Source organism: Engraulis encrasicolus, chromosome 24, assembly GCF_034702125.1.
Source record: "Engraulis encrasicolus isolate BLACKSEA-1 chromosome 24, IST_EnEncr_1.0, whole genome shotgun sequence".
NCBI classification, from domain to species: Eukaryota; Metazoa; Chordata; class Actinopteri; order Clupeiformes; family Engraulidae; genus Engraulis; species Engraulis encrasicolus.
The window spans coordinates 39,775,476-39,796,304 of record NC_085880.1 but is presented as its reverse complement, the minus strand read 5'-3'; the positions used below and the strand labels follow the sequence as shown (position 1 = coordinate 39,796,304).

General features: G+C 45.6%; 1 protein-coding gene across 2 annotated transcripts in view; it reads left to right on the top strand.

Moving 5' to 3' along the window:
* Positions 1 to 20,829, top strand: part of ttc27 (tetratricopeptide repeat domain 27) — a 291,191-nt gene that overhangs the window by 147,142 nt on the left and 123,220 nt on the right. For both annotated transcript variants that reach the window (XM_063191498.1, XM_063191499.1), the window contains exon 10: positions 14,960 to 15,073. In XM_063191498.1, the coding sequence (XP_063047568.1) occupies positions 14,960 to 15,073 (114 nt within the window). The remainder of the gene's footprint in view (positions 1 to 14,959; positions 15,074 to 20,829) is intronic.

Sequence of the window (20,829 nt, the reverse complement as noted above, 5' to 3'; positions counted from 1 at the left end):
ACCGTATATGAAATATAGACCAATAGGCCTCCCTGTCTAAATTGAGGGCAGGGGTGAGTTTCTAGACAACATCGTTGCTAATTGAGTTAGGCAACTGACTTGGTTGCAATGCAATCTCCCATTAGAAACCTTGTTAGTTGCTAGCTGGTTAGCAACGATGCTTTCGAGAAACAGGGTCCTGGTCTCTGAGGAAAAAAAAACAAAACAAAAAACGAAATGTCATCATCGCCCCTCTAGGACTGTCGACCCACCGGGAAAGTGCCCTGTATGCCAGATTTCGAGTCCAGCCCTACTCATGAGCTATTGGCCGCCCTATCTAAATTGAGGGCTGGTCTCTGGGGGGGAAAAACAACAACAACAAAAAACCCAAACAAAACATCATCAGCCCTGTCGACCCACCTAACGGGAAAGTGCCCTGTATGCCAGATTTCGAGTCCAACCCTGCTCATGAGCTGTTGGCCGCCCTATCTAAATTGAGGGCTGGTCTCTGGGGGGGAAAACAACAACAACAACAAAAACCCAAACAAAACATCATCAGCCCTGTCGACCCACCTAACGGGAAAGTGCCCTGTATGCCAGATTTCCAATCCAGCCCTGCTCATGAGCTAATGCCTTAGCTAATGTTAGGTCATCCCAGCAATCATCAAAGGATGGGCCAGGCGAGTACTTTGGGCAGCTCTTACTGACATGAAGAACGACAACAAAAAAATCCCCTTTCCTCTTTTGGCAGTGACGGTCCATCAGCTATTTTCAGCTTTGGAAAGCTTTCAACTGTGAAGAACAACATTCGGTGTTAATGGCAAAATGGCACGTCACTTAAATGTGTAATTCTGAAATAATTTATCATGTTTGAAAATATTTTTTAGAAACACTGTTCATAAAAAAATTACAAGTGCAAAGCAATATACTTCAAAATTATTGATGTTTAACTTCAAAATATTATTGATGGCTCTGCACAGCGGATTCGTAACCTTGGACTCTATGTATCCTCCTCTGAAATTTCTGCTTGGTAACAGCAGAAAACTCGCCAGGTTGGTGGGGGGAGTTATTATCCAGTGCTCTCCCCCATCCTCCTCCATGACTGAGGTACCCTGAGCATGGTACCGTCCTGCCGCACTGCTCCCTTTCGGGCGCCATTGGGGGCTGACCCCTTGCACGGATGAGGCATAAATGCAATTTTGCTGTGTGCAGTGTGCAGTGAACACTTGTGTGCTGTTTAGTGCTGTGTCACAATGACAATGGGAAGTTGAAGTTTCCCAATTAGGTTTTCACTTCAGCTATGGGGTTCCCACCTTGAATATCAGCCATGACAGCTTTGTTGGAAGCTGCAGTAAACAAGTATGGTTTATTTCACCAGACTGAAATCACTAGACAGCTTTGTATTTACATTGCAGCTCTACAGGACATTCTGCATGCCATACCTAACTTGATTATGCTTTGTGAATAGATATGTGTTGATCCTTTGTAATCATTGTGATTTGACTGTCCTATGAGGGGTGCCAACCATTGAATAAAGTAATGCAGCCGGACGCCCAGATTGTGGCCCTGTCTAATCAGTCTAATCTTTCACATCTTGTTAAAGCAATGTGCTTTGTCGTGAGATGGATGCATCATTGTTTTACATTGCAATGCAAACTAGGCTGCTGTCTCTTGAAATGAATATGTTGAGACTGGCCACCACCAGCCTCTGATGTCTTAAGCACAGTGCTTTATCAGTCATCGTCTAACGCCGTGATCCAGCGAGTCCAGCTACTTATTTTGCCTTTCAGACTTTTGTTCAAGCGACACTTGAAGGCCAAAGCACTTCATCATCAGATACTTTTGAATCAGATATGCATCTTTACCCCCACGTCTCCGCCAGGAGGGTTGCAGGTTCACACATCGTGTGTGTGTGTGTGTGTGTGTGTGTGTGTGTGTGTGTGTGTGTGTGTGTGTGTGTGTGTGTGTGTGTGTGTGTGTGCGCGTGCGTGTGTTCGTGTGTTCGTGTGTGTGTGTGTGTGTGTGTGTGTGTGTGTGTGTGTGTGTGTGTGTGTGTGTGTTTGTGTGTGTGTGTGTTTGTGTGTGTGTGTGCGTGTGTGCGTGTGCGTGCGTGTGTTCGTGTGTGTGTGTGTGTGTGTGTGTGTGTTTGTGTGTGTGCGTGCGTGTTCGTGTGTGTGTGTGTGTTAGTTTGTGTGTTCGTGTGTGTGTTGTTGTGTGTTTGTTGGTGTGTGTGTGGGGTGGTGGGTGGGAGTGGAGGAGGAAATTTCCCATGTTCTTCAGCTGGACTGACCTCTTCCTGACTCGCAGTGCAAAAAAAGAAAGAAAAAAAGTTGGTCAGACTCTTAGACCGTTATTTCATAATTATGCCTGCGGCCAAGTAAAAGGCTTTGCTTGTTAAGCTTCATCATTAACCAAGAGCCAGCCAGCACTGCCTTTGATCTCTAGGTAATACTATCCTGCCTTCATAAAACCAATAACAGACTGGCAGTGGATTTGATAAACCTTTACTGACAGATGTTTGAGGAGGGAAGCATATTTACTGTGGAGATGGTACACTTTTACGTCAGTGGGGTAGCTATTGAAAATGATGGCACAATTCTATCTGGTGTATGAATGGAAATGGATTCTGACCATCTTTTACATGATAAACGTGCATAGAGTTAAGTTCTTAAAGGGGTATGCCACTATTTAGGGGCTTAAAGGCCAACACAGTTTTATGCACTCCTTTTGAAAATCGGACAGTCACCCCAAGTTAAACTCACATGCAAGGCTTTCATAGCGGTGCGTCACCTTGTCTGGCTGTGTTTCCCGGTGTTTCCCAATTGAAATAAATAATGCAGAGAAACGAGCGAATCACAAAAGCCTTTCGGTGTTGCGTCACATCGAAAGAAGGCGTTGCCCACAAACGTTTATGTCGACCCATTTTTCTAAAAACAAGTGAAGTAATTTTTTTCTGCTTGTTTTCAAAACAAGCAACGCCTGGTGGCCCGAAACCTAGCTTAACTTAGCTATCAGCTGGTTGCTACTCGTATGGTACGGTTCACAAAATTCACGGTTCGGTTCATATCACGGTGTCAAGGTCACGGTTTTCGGTTCTCTACGGTTCTTTTTTTTAGTTCATGATAAATGTTGCATTGGGAATATTAAACAATATTTATATAGCTGCAGTTATAAAGTGATGATGCGCAAGTTGAATTTGACCTTTCGCATGTGTCTGAGAACTGCCTTTTGTGCTTGTGCTCTTGTGCCATGTTTATGGAAATGAACAAATGCCATCTAGATAAAAATGGTTGTGTTGGTGCCGTGTTCTTGGACTTAAAACGAGCATTTGATACGGTCAATCACAATGTTTTATTATCAAAATTAATTCATTTTAATTTCTCTGCTAAAGCTAGATCATGGTTCCATTCATACTTAGCAAATAGAGAACAATGTACCGTGGTAGATGGTTCAAGGTCCACCTTCATCAACTGCCCAGTAGGGGTCCCCCAAGGGTCCATTCTGGGGCCTCTTTTATTTTCCCTCTATATTAATGACTTACCTGAACATTGTCCACATGTTAATATTCAGCTCTATGCTGATGACACAGTCATCTTCACCCAAGCTAAAACCCCTGTTGAAGCAGCAAGTGTACTCTCTACAGCTCTTACACACATACGAACATGGCTAGAGAAATCATGCCTTATTCTGAATGCAAAGAAAACGGTTTGTTTGTATTTTTCTAAGCAACCTTCCCCTGGACTGTCTCAGCCTGGGGTTACTCTTGGTAGTGAACAGCTAGAAGTGGTCACAGATTTTAAATATCTAGGAGTCATTCTAGACTCCAATCTTTCTTTTAAAAAACATATAAAAATGATAACAAAAAAAATAAAATTTAATCTCTACAACTTCAGGCACATAAGAGGTGCTATGTCAAATAGTGCTGCTCTGACATACTTGCATGCAATGATATTTTCACACCTAAGCTATTGCATTACTAGCTGGACCATGGTGGGATCCACTACTCTCAAACCAGTGGAGAGTTTATTTAAAAAAGCACTTAAAATTTTAGATAAAAAACCTCTTTCATACCACCATTGTAACATTTTAGATAAGTACAACCTATTGAGTTTTGACAATTTCTGTAAATTCTCCTATAGCTGTCTTCTTTATAAGACTTTGCATGGCCTGGCGCCACCTTGTTTACAGGATTTTATAAAATATCGTCAAACACGAGTAACTCGAGCAGTGGTCAATAAAGATGTAGAGATTCCTTTCAGGAAAACCTCTTTCAGTCAAAATGCATTATCCACTAAAGGCGGCATATTATGGAACTCTATTCCTCTGCATATAAGGGAATGTCCCTCTTTAGCCACCTTTAAGATGGAGTATAAAAAGTGGCTTCGAGCCCAACAAACATGTTCACACTGATGGTCTGAGCCTCTACACAGTGTACACGCACACACACACACTCACATAACACATGGCCCTATTTTGGGACCTTTTTCTTTTCTCTTTTCCTTTTATTTACATGCCTTTTTCTTCTGTAGTGGGTTTTATTTCTTTTGTTACTAACAGTTTGTTTTATTTTAAAATCTATTGCTTGTAAACATCTAGCCTGCCTATTGGACACCAGATGGAAATTAGCCCTTGGGCTACAATCTGGCATGTTTACATATATGTACATGTATGTATATGTTCATTAATGTGCAATGTCCTGAACAAATAAAGTAAAGTAAAGTAAACTGTCGTCAGCCCTCTTTCAATTGGCTAATAGAATCGGACTTGGCTAATAGAATCGGTTTGTATAGGCTTATAATGTGAAAATTGTGTGATTTTAATTGTGTCATCCTCTGATTGGTCTTATACGCTAATATTTTAATCAGAGAGACTGGATAAGATACTCCTAGAATCTCTGTTTTACATATTTTTCTGGGCAGTACATGAATTGCGGTTTGCGACGGATTGCACGGTTCGGTTCGGTATGTGTGTGAATTGTACGGTTTCGGTTTTCGGTGCGGTTTGTGCCATCCCTATCAGATACACACAAAGCACAAAGCCTCATACATACAGCCGTCCCACTCTGGTCGCTCCACGCCTGCAGTTCGCCTAGGGGTCGCTGTCGAAAGAGCACAGCCTGCACGCCTCCGTTGGCGCCCCTATAGTGCAGTACCACCCGGGGAAGTGGCCACTCTAACCTTAGACGATCTCTCTGTAGAGCAGGAGGAGGGAGCCAATCAGAGACAATATAAACCCGGAAGACCCTCTCGTTTCTCCACAAGCCACCTTGCTAGCTTGCAAAAACGGCTTGAAACAAAGCAACCAGAACGTTTTTTAAAACAGGACCAATGCGAAACACAGTGTTTCTCGACCTTTTTTTAGGCGAGGCACCCTTTCAATTCATGAAAAATTTCAAGGCATCCCAAACCAACAAGCCGTAACATGGCATCACATCCGATACCACAAAAGCTTAGAAAAGTAACACATTTGGAGACGTCGCACAACCTACATTCAAAGTTGCATCTGACTGGGGCGACCTATATTTACTTTATTGTGCGTAAATGGCAGATAAAAGATTCTAGCATTCTAGCAATGACTAGCATTAACTTATCAATTTAGCTCAGGGTGCCCCGGCACCCCTGTTGAGAAACACTGGCGTAACACATTCAATAACAATGGGGGACACAGCATTACTAATGAAATGACGTTGAGAGGACATCTTTAATACAGTTAAAATCGTTGACCGGGGTTTATAACGGTAGTAAAGGGTCTTATTTTTCATGTTAGGCATTGTCTTGCTTTAAGACAAGTTAAAAGAGGGAGTATGTAGCTAAGCTAGTGAAAGTCAATGGATCACTGTTGCATGTATGATCCATTGACTCTCACTAGCTTGGATACTTACTCACTCCTTAAAACAAGACAACACCTAACATGAAAAATAAGACACTTAACCACCTTTATAATCCCAGGGCAACGATTTTAACTGTATGAAGCCCCTAAATAGTGGCATACCGCATTAACAACTTAACTCTATGCACGTTTATCATGGTCAAGATGGTCAAGATGCAGTTGTTAATAAATACCAAATGTAGAATTGGTTAAAGTTTCTGCTTAAGGCTATATACGCAAGTATTAATTTGTTTGATGTATATTTAGTTTCAACGATTTATCTGGACCATTGGGGCAAAATGTCCTTGTTGTGTGCGACTTTTGCCAGTTCCAATCGTAGATACACACAAATGGTAGATATCAAACACTGATATTTATGACTCTAAATTGAACGTCAGACATTGCCTTTGAGTTTACGAGCAGGGATAAGATTGATCATTGCGATTCTCTTTGTGTGCGGCGCAACCCAGCGTCAAAATCTGACACGATTTCAGACACGAAGAGCCTGGCTGGAGTACGCCCAATGTGTTCAAGTCATTGATGGTACAGCCAGGGCTCTAAATTAACACCAGCCTACACCGGCCAAATGTTGGTGAAAATTCTGTTTGGTTTCGTAGAAAAGAATACTTGCTAGCCACTTTGACTCATTAGTAAGTGTGTGTTTGGCTAGTAAAATGAAAACCTACTAGCTACTTTGGCTGCCGATGAAAAAAAGTTAATTTCAGAGCCCTGGGTACAGCTAAGGCCCACATAATTTCTCCCCCCCAACGAGTCCGCTGGTCTGCCTCTTGGCTTCAGCCATTTCATTTCAGTGCTGTTACTTTTATATTTACGATTTTTTATTTACGCTTTTATATTTACAGTTGTATCATATACAAGTTTTACAATGTAGTTGTAAGTGCTGAGGGAAACATTATTGCGATTTATCCGCATGCCCCGTACATGCGGGGGTTATTTGCAATAAAGTTGACTTTGACTTGACTTTGACTTTGGCATGCTTTTTACTGGAATGTCTTTACACCCCGTTCTATTACTTCGCCTGGAAAGCAAAGTGTATCAGAAAACGGTTCAATATATATATATATATATATATACCTATTGTTTTTATGATTGCAGATGCAGGCGCGATGTTTGTGTGCACTCAAGGCTGTCTAAACAGAGACGTAATGGAGGCTCTGTGTGTAGGTGTATCTCTCCTCTCCTGGCTGAACTCTGTTTGGCCTCCCCCCTATTAGTTCAGTGGTGACACCGCATTGACTTTGTCAGGCATAGCGATGGAGGTGATAAGCAGGACCACAATGGCAAGGACAAGCAGATGGAAAAAGAGAAGAAAGACCCCTCTCTCTCTTCTCTCTCTTCTCGCTCTCGCTCTCTCTCTCTCTCTCTCTCCCCACATTCCCCTGACTACTTTGAGATCTCAATCTGCACGTCACTGTTATGTCGATGCAGGTGCCTTCTTGAACCCTTTTTTTCCCCCTCCTTCTCTTGCCTTTGTTTAGCTCTGTATCTATACAGCAAGTGCCGGTAATATGCAGGCTACTGTAGAGACACATAGAAGAAAGAACACTTTCAGGTTATAGAAATGTTCTTCACATACACAAAATCCTCCCCTTGTTTCATGTAGTTTCTCCTGGTCTCTTAATAGCGATATCCCTCCTCCCCCGCCCACCCCCCAGTCCCCCAGTACGGTACTTTTTGCTGGCTCATCATTGGTTGAAAATATAGAAGAGCTCATCCTTTCCCATACTCCCTCTTGCAGCCTTTGATGCCTTCGGCAGCAGCCAGCCCAAACGACTGGCCTTTTAAAGCGCTAACTCGGATGTAGCAAAGCATATAGATTATGGGGCTGCGTTATCTCCGGCTCTGACAGAGAGTGGAAGGGGCCTGGGTTAACTCCCCGTCTTTGAAGTGTTTAGTCAAGGTCAGCGTGCCTCATTTCTCCATGCCTTAAATAACTTCAGTCTCAGCCACTCAAACCCCTCTGTGTTAGCGGCTTAGAAAATACTAAGATGTAAATAACTTTGGGGAGCTGCTTTTTTAAAATAAGGCCAAGTAAGAAGAACACTCCAGCCGTGGGTATAAGCAGCACATGTATGATGGAAATGTAAATTAGCCCACGTTTTTTTTTTTAAACTCTTTCTCTCGCTTGCTTTCTCTCAAGCACACAGGCTTTGAGCTGAAGGTTACTTTCAAGGCCAAGGTTAATGAGGTTGCCAAGTGACACCAATTAAAACTAAGAAAAGGAAGGATGGATGTCTTTTCAGTGCGTCAGTAATGAGTGTGGATCAAAAGAAAAACATATCTGGACAGTTCCCCTTCAGAGGTCACGATTTATTTATTTATTTATTTATTTATTTATTTTTCCCTCTGCATCACTCTACTGTGTCACCTCAGCAGTACTTGGGGTGGACCAGCACAAACGCACACAGCCAGGGACTGCCACAGAATCCTGTCAGGAAATGTATCATTTCTCTGCAGCTTTTGGATGTTGTTTTTTTTTAAAAGAAAAGAAATCTATTTTGAATTTTAACATAACATCGTTACCATGGAGACGGAGGTTATTCAGGAAGAGGGAAGCCTTGTGTACAGCCATGGAGACTGAAGGGGAAACTCAGGAACAGAATGGAAGCAGGATAACGAGGCGTCTGTTTGTGGGGGAGACGACTTATTTCTGCACACACACACACACACACACACACACACACACACACACACACACACACACACACACACACACACACACACCCCACACACACACACACACACACACACACACACACACACACACACACACACACACACACACACACACACACACACACACACACACACACACACACACACCTAGAGAGGAAGTGTCCTGCTGATAAGAATCTTGGAACCCGGCTTGGAAGTAAAGCAAAGACAAAACGAAAAGAGAAAACTCATCTCTAAGGGGTTTGTTTGCCGAACCCAGTCCCCCTCCGCAAACTACATTCCTATGATACCGTATCTCGCAACACTTCCCAGTTGCCTTATTTTTCCCCCTTTCTCTTTTTATCTTCTTTTTTTTTTGATTTCCCAATTTTATAAAATGCATCTGCAGGATGTGCCTTGCTTGTTTCATTCCTCTAGCACAGTGGTAGTTGCAAGGCCCCAAGTCTCTAAGACAGTGGTGCTCAAACTGTGGTACGTGTACTAGGGATGGGATATCGGTATCGGGTTCAGATATCAACATATTTCAGAGATCGGATCAGATCGGAATTTTCCCAAAATATCGGAATTTTCCTGATACAGACATCGAGTCAGATGCAATGTTAATTTGAAATCATAACACTTGCATATTAGTTTTCAGGATGGGATTGTAACTTTTTCGCTTGTTACTTTTTGCTTATTAATTGGTTTCCTGTTTTTCTGACCAAATAGTCTGCTTGGGCCTACCTCAAGTTAAAACCCATGCATATATGTGATTTTGCCATTGGATCGAAGTAGTATCGGTATCGGCAGATATCCAAATTTAGATGTCGGGATCCGATCGGAAGTGAAAACATGTGTATCGGTGCATCCCTAACGTGTACCACTGGTGGTACTTGAGACATCTCTGGTGGTACTTGGAAGAATTGAAACGTTTTGGCTGATCAAGTTGTTGCAGTTGAATATATCTCTTTGGTCTCACATTTTGTAATATTGAACTGCATGAATCTGAAAATACAATGCAGAATAATACTAGGCAAGCAAGACATTTGAAAACAAACTTGTACTGAATGTGACCGTAGCTGTTGATGCCGTTATGAACCTCTCCTGTATTGACTGGCAAAAGTGAATATGGAAGGCCTTTGCTGCGATATTCTACTGTTGGTTGTCAAGGTGGTACTTGGCGAGCTCAATATTTTCTCGGGTGGTACTTCACACAAAAAGTTTGAGAACCACTGCTCTAAGAAGTTAGTTACACTGTGCGTGGGGGAGCATGTGTGTTTGTGTATGCAATGGTTTGGAGCTCTTGCGTGTGCCTACTACTTGAAGCAGAAGATATTCGTGTGCGGAGGGGAACCCTTAAAAAATGCTTGGCATTGTAAACAAGAGCTGATGTTGTGAAATAGCTTGAGACCATCCGCATAGCCACTAGCAAGGTGAATCATCCCGTAATACCTATTCAGGACTTGTTTGCCATTGTTTGCCATTGTAGCTTTTGTAGCCACAGGGAGCGAAAGAAGAGAAAGAAGAAGAAGAAAAGAAAAACTTACAAGAACAGGAAGACAACAAAGTGCAAGCAGGGATCTGCAAGCAACGTTTTCCCTTGAAATGCCAGAGTAATGTATTACATGAGTTGATGGCGACACCTGGGGCGGACGTCTTGGTTGCACTGATGCATGCAGACCAATTATGTAACACATTACTGTTCCTGCAGCGAAATGTCTTTAGTGTCAGGGACTGTATCAGGACCGCAATGATCTGTGGTGCTGTCATGAAAAAAGTGCAATTCAATATATCATTGTACTTATCTGGCCTGTCAAAACGGAGCGTTAATTCTTTTTTTTGACACTAATCTTTTGTAGTTTGTTTGGAAAGACCAAGAATAACCTTTTAATCACTGCCAGTGCTACTAGATGTATGCCCTGTGTAAGTTTAGAATTATTTTTATGTAATGATGAAGAATGTTCCATTGACTTTGAATGACCTACACTACTCCAACATCCGTTTCACGTCGGGGTCCTGCATCACTCTAGTCGAGGCTTATTCCATTGCATTGGAATGACCAACTCGCAGAACATTATCTGTTACATAAGCATCAGAGGTCATTACAAGGGTATGAAGCCTTTAAATGTGGATATTTCCCTCAAGAACGGTAGCTGTCTGCGTGCGAGAAGAGAAGAAAGGGGCAGCATTGGAGCCTTGTAATGTGTCTAGCAGGCAGACTTGTTTTTTTTTTTTTTTTTTTTCTAAAGGCAAGCTTAATTTGACCTTGAGATCATAAAGCGCTGTTCATGGTAAAGTGAAGTCATCGCACTATGCTATGCTCCATATGGTGTTGGTTAAGTCACTGCTTTATCGAGGGGCGAGGGGTGAGCGAGAGAGAGGGGGGGTGTGGGAGCCCGTGGGGGGGCTAGTCACACTCTCCCTGCTTCCCTGTGATGACTTATGCCTTCAGCCCTGACAAGACTGGCTTCCCCTGTCTGGGGGGGGGGGGGGGGGGGGGGGGGGGGGGGGGTGGTTCGTCTCGTACAGCAGGACTGCTGGGGGGTGACTGGCTTCCCCTGTCTGGGTCTGGATCTCGTACAGCAGGTCTGATCTGTTTGGGCGGGGGGGGTTTCTTGAGGAAGGGAGAGGAGAGGGCGGAGTGGGCATGGGGGATCCAGATGGGGTATTAGGTTGGGGTAAGGGGAGAGGGTGGGGGGGTTGGGGGGTGCGTCTGCTATGTCCAGGGGCCAGAATAAGCTACCTCGATTCAGTTATGAGAACCGGAGGAGGAACTGAGAGGGAACATGGAGAGACGCGACACACACACACACACACACACACACACACACACACACACACACACACACACACACACACACACACACACACACACACACACACACACACACACACACACACACACACACACACACACACCCTTCACCTCTTCTCCCTTGTGGCGTTTCCAAACCTCATTGCACAGGACTCGAGCAGAGCTCAATGCTTCTGACCCCCTGAGAAATATTACCGTGTGGTAAAAGGGGGGGAGGTGAGGTATGTACAGTATAGTGCCATATCCATCAGCTGTGGTGTCTGTGGAAATTAACCTACTAAATCCCCTGTGTCACCTTTGTGTGGGTATTTTGTCCATTCAAAAGCTATACGTTTCTGCTCGCTCAATCTCCCTCTCAATCTTCCTGTCTCTGTGCTCGGTCTCTCTCCCTCCACACCTATCCGTCTCTGCCTGACCCGTTTGTTTCGCTCCGTCCCCTTTCTTTTCTCTCTCTCTCTCTCTCTCTCTCTCTCTCTCTCTCTCTCACGTTCTCTCTCTCTCTCTCTCTCTCTCTCTCTCTCTCTCTCTCTCTCTCTCTCTCTCTCTCTCTCTCACTCTCACTCTCTCCTTCTCTCTCTCTCTCTCTCTCTCTCTCTCTCTCTCTCTCTCTCTCTCTCTCTCTCTCTCTCTCTGAGGTCCATCAGCGCTGAGCAAACAGAAGGGCGGCGTGCTCCTTAAATGTGCCCACTAATCTTAGTGAAGCTGCCCGTGAGCCATTAGACTGACCTGTCCCCCAGCAGGGAACGCATTAGCCTCCACCCGCTCACCCCCCCGCACCAGAAGGATAGATGGATGGATGGACACCCAGGGAGGGAGGGAAGGGTAGGGTGGGAGAGAGAGACGGAGACGGATGGAGCGATACATGTGACTCGCTGGCAGGAAAGAAGGATGAAGAGGGAAAAGAGTCGGAGAGACGGAGGGAGGGAGGAAGTGACATGGAAGAGAGTGGGACAGAGAGCAAGAGAGATGGAGAGAGCGGGAGAAAGAGAGAAACAAAGCGAGAGAGAGAGTGAGAGAGAGAGAGAGAGAGAGAGATGGATTTAGTGTGCAGAGCTGCCCTTCTAGCTGCTGCCTGCCGAGGGCTATCACGTTTTTCTCGTAAAGCCTCAGGAAATCCAGACTCTACGACATTGCAGACGGGGGGCATCTGTTTGCTTTAACATTCAGAAGAATTATGGACGGCGCGCCGCCGCAATCATTCTCTTGGTGTTTTATTGCGTATAATGCAAATGGGGGCTTTGGGGGGGATTATTATATACCTTTGGAAAGAACAAGATAACAAAGCCATAGCCAGGTGAATGACTTACTATTTCAATTGGAGTGTGCAGGGTGTGTTATTGCCTTTTCATGAGTCGCATTGTGTATGGAAATTATTTGATTTTAAGGTGCACCTGTGTAATATTTGATTGCCCTTCACAAATGTTACATTTTCCATGAATACTTACCACCACTATCAAATTCTAAGTATTCATTATGACTGAAAAAAAAGCGTACAGAATACAGGATCTTCTCCATTGTCCACCGTTAAGAGTTTCCTGAAACATTTTCAGACATTTTACCAGACATTTTTATCTGCAAAACGTACTGTACTTTGAACATGTAAATATGTATTCATTATTTAGTAAATGTTCATGAAAAGATCAAATTTGGCAGTAGACGGCACGGTTTCAATGAGCAGCATACCGGTAGTTGCAATACCTGCTCTGCTCACCAATCCTACACAGTGCACCTTTAAAAGGGGAAAAAATAATAGACCAGAATTCCATGACCTTCAGAGGTCAAGTGCTTTTTTTTAATCTTGCCATATAGCCCCCCCTGCCCCCCACCCCGCTCCTGTGATGGACATGACCTTAGCCTTGTGAAAGGTGATGCTGGGTTTTGCCCTTGAAGACTGGTCCCACGACCCACAGTGACTAATGGCTTTCCTGTCGTGTAACAGGAAGTTCAGCCCTGCGCACGCACACACACACACACACACACACACACACACACACACGCACACGCACACAAACACACATACAAAAATACACATACACACACACCTAACACACACACCCCTAACACACCCCCCTAACACACACACACTCCTAACACACACACACACACCCCTAACACACACACCTAACACACACACACACACGCACACTTGCACACACCTAGCACACACCTAACACACACACACACACACACACACACACACCTAACACACACACCTAACACACACACCTAACACACACACCTAACACACACACACACACCTAACACACACACACACACCTAACACACACACACACACACACACACACACACCTAACACACACACACACACACACACACACACCTAACACACACACACACACACACACACACACACACACACACACACACACCTAACACACACACCTAACACACACACACACACACACACACACACACTGTTGGTTCCCCCATAGCCCAGAGGCACCCCTTGCTTCCCTTTCTCGTATCCAGGCTTGATAGGTTGTCATGTTTTTTTGTTTTTTTTTACTGCCATGATTCGGTACCATACCCTGGTATCCCGGCCGGGAAGAAAAGCTACATTTGTGAAACATAACCCTCTGCTTGATGTATGACACAATATAGCGTAAAGGTGTACAGCCCGTCCCAGACACAGCATCTATTAAGGTGAATTATTGATGGTTATATAAATATATAAATGTGTATATATATATATATATATATGGTAAAAAAAATAAGTGCGCTGTAGGATGCGGAAACTCGGCTATACGATCATACATGCATTTCCAAACTAATATAATATTTTTTGAACATGAATTTGAGTTTTTTATGTTTTTAAGAGGGCATTTCCTTCGTTAACTTACTGTCAGACTATTTGATTATGTGCTTAGTTTTCTAGTCACATTCTTGGCCGGTGCAGCAAGGCTGCTCGTTCAGGGTCTCCGATATTATGCCTTCCAGGCAAGTTCCTCGTAATAAAGTCATGGAAAGATTTTTTTTCTTATTTTCCTCACTTCCAAGAGACCTTCAGACCTTTATGACTGCTTTTTGGCCTTTGTCGCTCTGCTGTTATGACGGCATCAATAACTGCTGCCGCCATTGTCTCTTGAGACATAGGGGAAAGAGGAGCGAGGACAACTGAACTCAGTTTGTGTTGTTTTTGGATGTGCGTCACACATCCCTTCTAATAACCCTGTGAATGACATCAGGGCATGTTTGATGTGTTTGATACGTTTGATGTGTTTGATGCGTTGCGCTCGCATTGATAACTACGTAGTTGGCCCCATGTCCTTACAGCTGTAGCCTGCCCCATTCTTTACTGACTGAGTGAGTATGTGTCAAATGCACCATTGATGAGTCAATAGCTCTGAGTGCTCTCTCCATTTACTTGGTCTTCAGACCAAAGCCTGTCTGTATTAGTCCCTCCACTTGACGGCCATCTTGGCCACGTCTCGGGGCAGCTATTTCGGGCTGCCATTTCTCTATATTTCTCAACCGCACATGAGCAGCGTTTGGTTGCGAGATGATTGGATCAAGGACAGCACAGATCAGTGAGGCAATACTTAGCTGTACGTGAATGTCCCAATGTGAATGCATAGCTCTGTCTGTGTGTCTGTTTTGCAGTGCCTGCTGTCGCAGCCCAAGTTCTGGGCGGTGGAGGTGACGTGCCTGGCTCTGAGGACCAAGCTGGAGAAGGGGAGCTCGCGACGAGTAGAGCGAGCCATGACGCAAACACAGGTAAGACTCTTAATATTCTCCAGATGCCTGAAGATCATCTGTGATTAAAACATTGCTCCCAATTAATTGAAAGGGGTATGCCACTATTTTGGGGCTTAATACAGTTAAAATCGTTGACTGGGGTTTATAAAGGTGGTAAAGTGTCTTATTTTTCATGTTAAGCGTTGTCTTGCTTTAAGACAAGTTAAAAGAGGGAGTATGTAGCTAAGCTAGTGAAAGTCAATGGATCACTGTAGCATGTAGCATGCTACACGGATGCATTGACTTTCACTAGCTTAGCGACATATTCCCTCTTTTAACTTGTCTTAAAGCAAGACAACGGCTTACATGAAAAATAAGACACTTTACCACCTTTATAAACCCTGGCCAACAATTTTAACTGTATTAAGCCCCAAAATAGTGGCATACGCCTTTAAGTATTTTGCGACCAGTCTGCATATCTTTCCCTCCCCTACTACAAGTGCCTTAACCCATTGATGCTTGATGTTGCGTTGCACAACATTGGCCCTGTACTGGCACCTGGAGCTGCATTACGCAACATTCAGGCTCATGAGATTTGAAACAACTTAATTAAAATCTTGAAATCTTCAGCATAAAATATTTACACCCCCCCCATCTACACACACCCACACCACCCATATTATGGTCTGAAAGAGTGATATGTGTTAAAAAAAAAAACACAGACGCAAAGAATGTACAAATAAAAAATAGGTGAGAGGAAGTAGGAGGAAAGCAGTGAAATAAACAAACGGAAAAAAAAAATATGACGTGGCTGTTCTAGCTTCTAGCGCTTCGCTTCCTGCTCCCGGAGCAGGATATTTTTTCCCCCAGCTGCCCTGAGTGCACACTCGCCCTCAGGCCCTGCTCCAGCAGGCCCAGGAAGGAGAGAGAGAGAGAGAGAGAGAGAGAGAGAGAGAGAGAGAGAGAGAGAGAGACTGTTAAAAGTGCACTTTGCAATATTTTTAGTAGTTTATTTCTGAATTCATGATGCCCATTCACAAATGTTACCTTTTTTCATGAATACCATTGCCATCAAATTCTAAATAGTCATTATGAGTGGGGTAATTACACTGGGATCTTCTCCATGTCCGGTATTTTGAATTTCCTGAAATAGACATTTTTAGCTGCAAAACTTGCTGTACTTTGGTCGTATTAGCAAATATTACTTTATTTACTCGGTAAATGAAAATATCAAATTTGGCAATAGACAGCACAGCACAGCACAGTTGAGCAGCATTGTTGCGATACCTAGGCAGGCAGGCAGGGAGGCCGGTGGGCCGGGGCTCAGGCAGGTAGGCAGGGAGGCAGGCAGACAGGGAGGCAGGCAGTGTTGCAGGCAGGCAGGCAGTGTTGCAGGCAGGCAGTGTTGCAGGCAGTGTTGCAGGCAGGCAGTGTTGCAGGCAGGCAGGCAGTGTGGCAGGCAGTGTTGCAGGCAGGCAGTGTTGCAGGCAGTGTTGCAGGCACTGTTGCAGACAGGCATGCAGACAGGCAGGCAGTGTTGCAGGCAGGCAGTTTTGCAGAGCAGGGAGGCAGGCAGGGAGGGAGGCAGGCAGGGAGGCTGGCAGACAGGGGCTGAAAGCGGGCAGGGAGGCAGTGTTGCAGGCGTGCAGACGGCCGGACAGGGAGGCCGGCGGACAGGGGCTCAATACAGGCAGGCAGGCAGGCAGGCAGGCAGGGAGTTGATTTACTGCAGGACCTGGCAACCTGGGAATCCCCGGCCCCCGCTGCTCGCTCTGATAACATGGGAAGCAGCGTTTCCTCCATCCCTCACCTCCCCTCCAACCGGAGAACCAGAAGAGCTGTCATCGGATACTGGAAGTGAAACCCAGACTGCGATGAGATGAGATGAGGAGTGGGGTGGCTGTCGGGGTGTGTGTGTGTGTGTGTGTGTGTGTGTGTGTGTGTGTGTGTGTGTGTGTGTGTGTGTGTGTGTGTGTGTCTGTGTGTGTCTGTGTGTCTGTGTCTGTGTGTGTGTCTGTGTGTGTGTCTGTGTGTGTGTCTGTGTGTGTGTGTGTGTGTGTGTGTGTGTGTGTGTGTTTCTTCGTGTGTGTGTGTGTGTGTCAGTCTGTGTGTGTGTGTGTCAGTCTGTGTGTGTGTGTGTCAGTCTGTGTGTGTGTGTTTGTATGTGCATGTGTGCGTGTCAGTCTGTGTGTGTGTGTGTGTGTCTGTGTGTGTGTGTCTGTGTGTATAGGTTGGGCAGAGTGAGTTGTGGGGTGTTGGGGAATAGAGGCGATGTGCCGAAGTACATTTCATTTGCAGAGAGAACAAGAAGAGGGGGAGCGAGTAGAGAAGAGAGAGAAGAGAGGGAGTAAGGAGAGAGAGACAGACAGAGAGAGAGGGAAGACAGGGAGCAAGAGATGTAGAGCACGGCTCAGGGAGGGAGGGGGAGGGAGAGAGAGAGAGAGAGAGAGAGAGAGAGAGAGAGAGAGAGAGAGAGAGAGAGAGAGAGAGAGAGAGAGAGAGAGAGGCTCGGAGCTGTACCCAGGGGTGTAGTAGGGAAAGGCCAGCGCTACGTAAATCCGTCAGTTGTGATGTTGGGCCGAAGTGTTTCAGGTTTTACTGTGTAATGATCGGCCGACGCTGACGCCAACGCCACCACTCCGGCAGTGTTCCCCCTCCCTGCTGCAACAAGGAAATTGGCAGAAAAAGGCCGCAAGCAAGCTGAAAATTCACATAGACTCTGCCAGGTCAGCCACATTGGACTGCGGCAGCCCTGGCGCAAATGGATTTTTATTTCTTTATTTCTTTTTTTTAAGATGCCCCGAGGCCGCGTCATTTTGTGGCACTGGCCTGACTCGCTGGCCTTAGTACTGTACTGTAATTGGATGGCTCATTCCAGGTGTCATAAACATTCAATTATAAGCTGAGGGTAGGATTCGAAAAGGATTGTTTGTGGTAAGAGTGGTCGATATTAGGGCTGTAACGATACACTCAACTCACGATTCGGTTCGTATCGCGATTTTTGACCTACGGTTCGATACACCCCACGATTTCTGAAATGTATCTCCATTGAAGTTTGGAAACACTATCACATCAAATCATAAGGTTATTTTCTGGACTAATGGGTAATATAACTTTGAAAGGGCATATCACGATACTGCCTCCTTGTATCACGATACAGTAATTGTGACTCTGTGTATCACGATTTCTCGGTTCGATACAATATCGTTACAGCCCTAGTCGATATGGTAGTGGAATGGGGATTGGATGTGTGTGTGCGCGTGCGTGCGTGTGTGCGTGCGTATGCGTGTGTGCGTGCGTGGGCTGGAGATGGGGATGGGAGTTGCGTCGGGAGGCCATGATGGCTTCCTTCCTTTCTCGCTTCCTCGAAAAAAGAAAAAAGAAACCACGGCACGCTACAGCTGCAGACGGCCTCGTTGTCGTCACTGTGTTGTCGTCACTGTGTTGTCGTCATGGTTCACGGAGAAAAACAGCGTATTCTGCGGTTCGCATTGTGAACAGACTTTCCGATTCGTGAACGGTAAGGTCTTTGGCGTGAACACGATGGCCGGTTCGCGATTAGGTGCGGGAATGAGCACCAGCACGGTTCTCAGTCGGCCTGAATGTTCTCCTTGATTCCACAGTTTTCAGCTCCATCTTGACTCCATCTCCTAGTTTTATGTTGGGTGAATTCCAGTAGTGGACTCCTGTCCTCCCTTGTTCACTTGCCTCCTTATGCCCTTGTGTAATGTCACCGACAGCAGAATCGTATTTCAAAATCTCAATTCTAATGTCGTTTTCTCATTTGCAAACGGGATGGTGAATAAAGCTGTGGCTGGGCTGACAGCGGGGAAACTTTGTTGTTTTCTCCAAGGAGGCAGAGCGTCAACCATCGAGGACGGGAGTCGGCAACCCCTTGACTCCAGAGTCTCCTAGCTCCTTCTTGGCTCCAGAGTCTCCTAGCTCCTTCTTGGCTCCAGAGTCCCCTAGCTCCATCTTGAGTGAGTCTGGACGGCTCCTGAAAGCTGGCCCCAACCTGCTCAAGTTTGATAGGAATTTTAAAAACGCAGCAGGAATGACGACAGGCTGACTCCATCCCCACATACGCATCCTGCCCCTCACCCCCACCCACACCCCCGCCTCTTTGTGGGTGTGTGTGTATGTGTGTGTGTGTGCGTTTGTGTGCGTCTGTGTTTTTTCTTTTGTTGAAATGCGTGCATGCACATCGTCATTCTCTAACAGTTGTGCATGTGTGGAGTGTGATAGAAAAGAAAAAAAAGAGAACGAAAGGCAGAAAAAATAGAGCAGGAAAGAGACACAGCGCGCACACACACGCACACACACGCACACACACACACACACACACACACACACACACACACACACACACACACACACACACACACACACACACACACACACACACACACACACACAAGAAGAGAGAGGTCTGGGAGTCACGTCTGTCTTCCTTCTCGAGTTTCTTCACACTACAGTGAGTGAGGATGACATCAGCCCTTGTGCACGCTTGCCTCCCCCCCCCCCCCCCCCCACCGATCACAGGAGCTCGGGGCCTGCAGGTGTCCGCCACGTTCCCGACCCCGTCCCCGTCCCGGCTCCAGACGAGGCCACCAGGGTTCATAATCCCCATGTCTGGGGTGTGAGGAGTGTGCTGTATCTTCCCCTCTGATGGGGTCGGGTCTCATCCAGTGTTGCCAGATTGGGCGATTACTCACCCAATTGGGCTGCTTAGGATGGCCGTGTGCGGGTAAATATGAAAAAAAATGGCCATATGGCTTTTTCCCCCCTGCAGTTTAATGCCCATTGAAATCAATGCAATTTGTTGAAATTGGGCGGAATTTATCACATTTTGGTGTTTTTTGATAACCCTTTGGCCGGGATTTGATCAGACACATCTGGCAACACTGGTCTCATCATGCTTTGAGTCGGGATACAAGAGTCTGTCAGAGTTAGGGTGAGGGTGGGGGTAGGGGTGGGTGTGCTGTGAGATGTTTGAAAGAGAGGGAATCGGTGGTGATGGTTCTTGCTAGATAGATTATAGTTTGAAGCCAACCACTTGTATCTGGAAGTACAGGAGAAGAGGAGAAATATGTCTGTTTTCAATTTCGACTTTCGACACCCTTCCTTTTGTACAAGACATCAGCCCTTGTGCACGCTTGGCCCTGCCGAACACAGGAGCTCGGGGGGATGGGGGGGCGCCAGTGTCCGCCACGTCCCCGGCTCCAGACGAGGCCACCAGGGTTCATAAATCCCCATGTCTGGGGTCAGGACTCGCCATGCTCAGGTCGGAATACGAGAGACTGTCAGAGTTTGGGTGAGGGTAGGGATGGAGTTAGAGATGGGGGTGGAGTGAGATGTGAGGTGTTTGAAAGAGAGGGAATTCGTAGTGGTGTTGGTGGTGTCTGTCAGAGAATGGGGTAGGGGTGGGTGTGTGATGGTTCTCGCTAGAAAGACGATAGCTTGAAGCTAACCACTTGTCTATTCGTTTTCTCTGGATGTACAGGAGAAGAGGAGAAATATGTCTGTTTTCAATTTCTACTTTTTCCCCTCTTTTTTTCTACAAGAGCTGTCTGTTCTTCTCTGTCTCTGAAATGTGTTTGCACAGAGAAGAACTTGCTTGGCCATGAGAAGGCGAAGCATATTTGACAGATCGTACGGATTGGGGGTGGGGGGTGAGGGGTTGGGGGGGGGTTGGGGCTGGTGCTTGGGCTGGTGCTGGTAGTGGAAAGGGGGATAGTTAAGAGTGTGTGTGAGTGTGTGTGCGTGCAGACTTACGTGTTTCAGTGTGTGTTTCA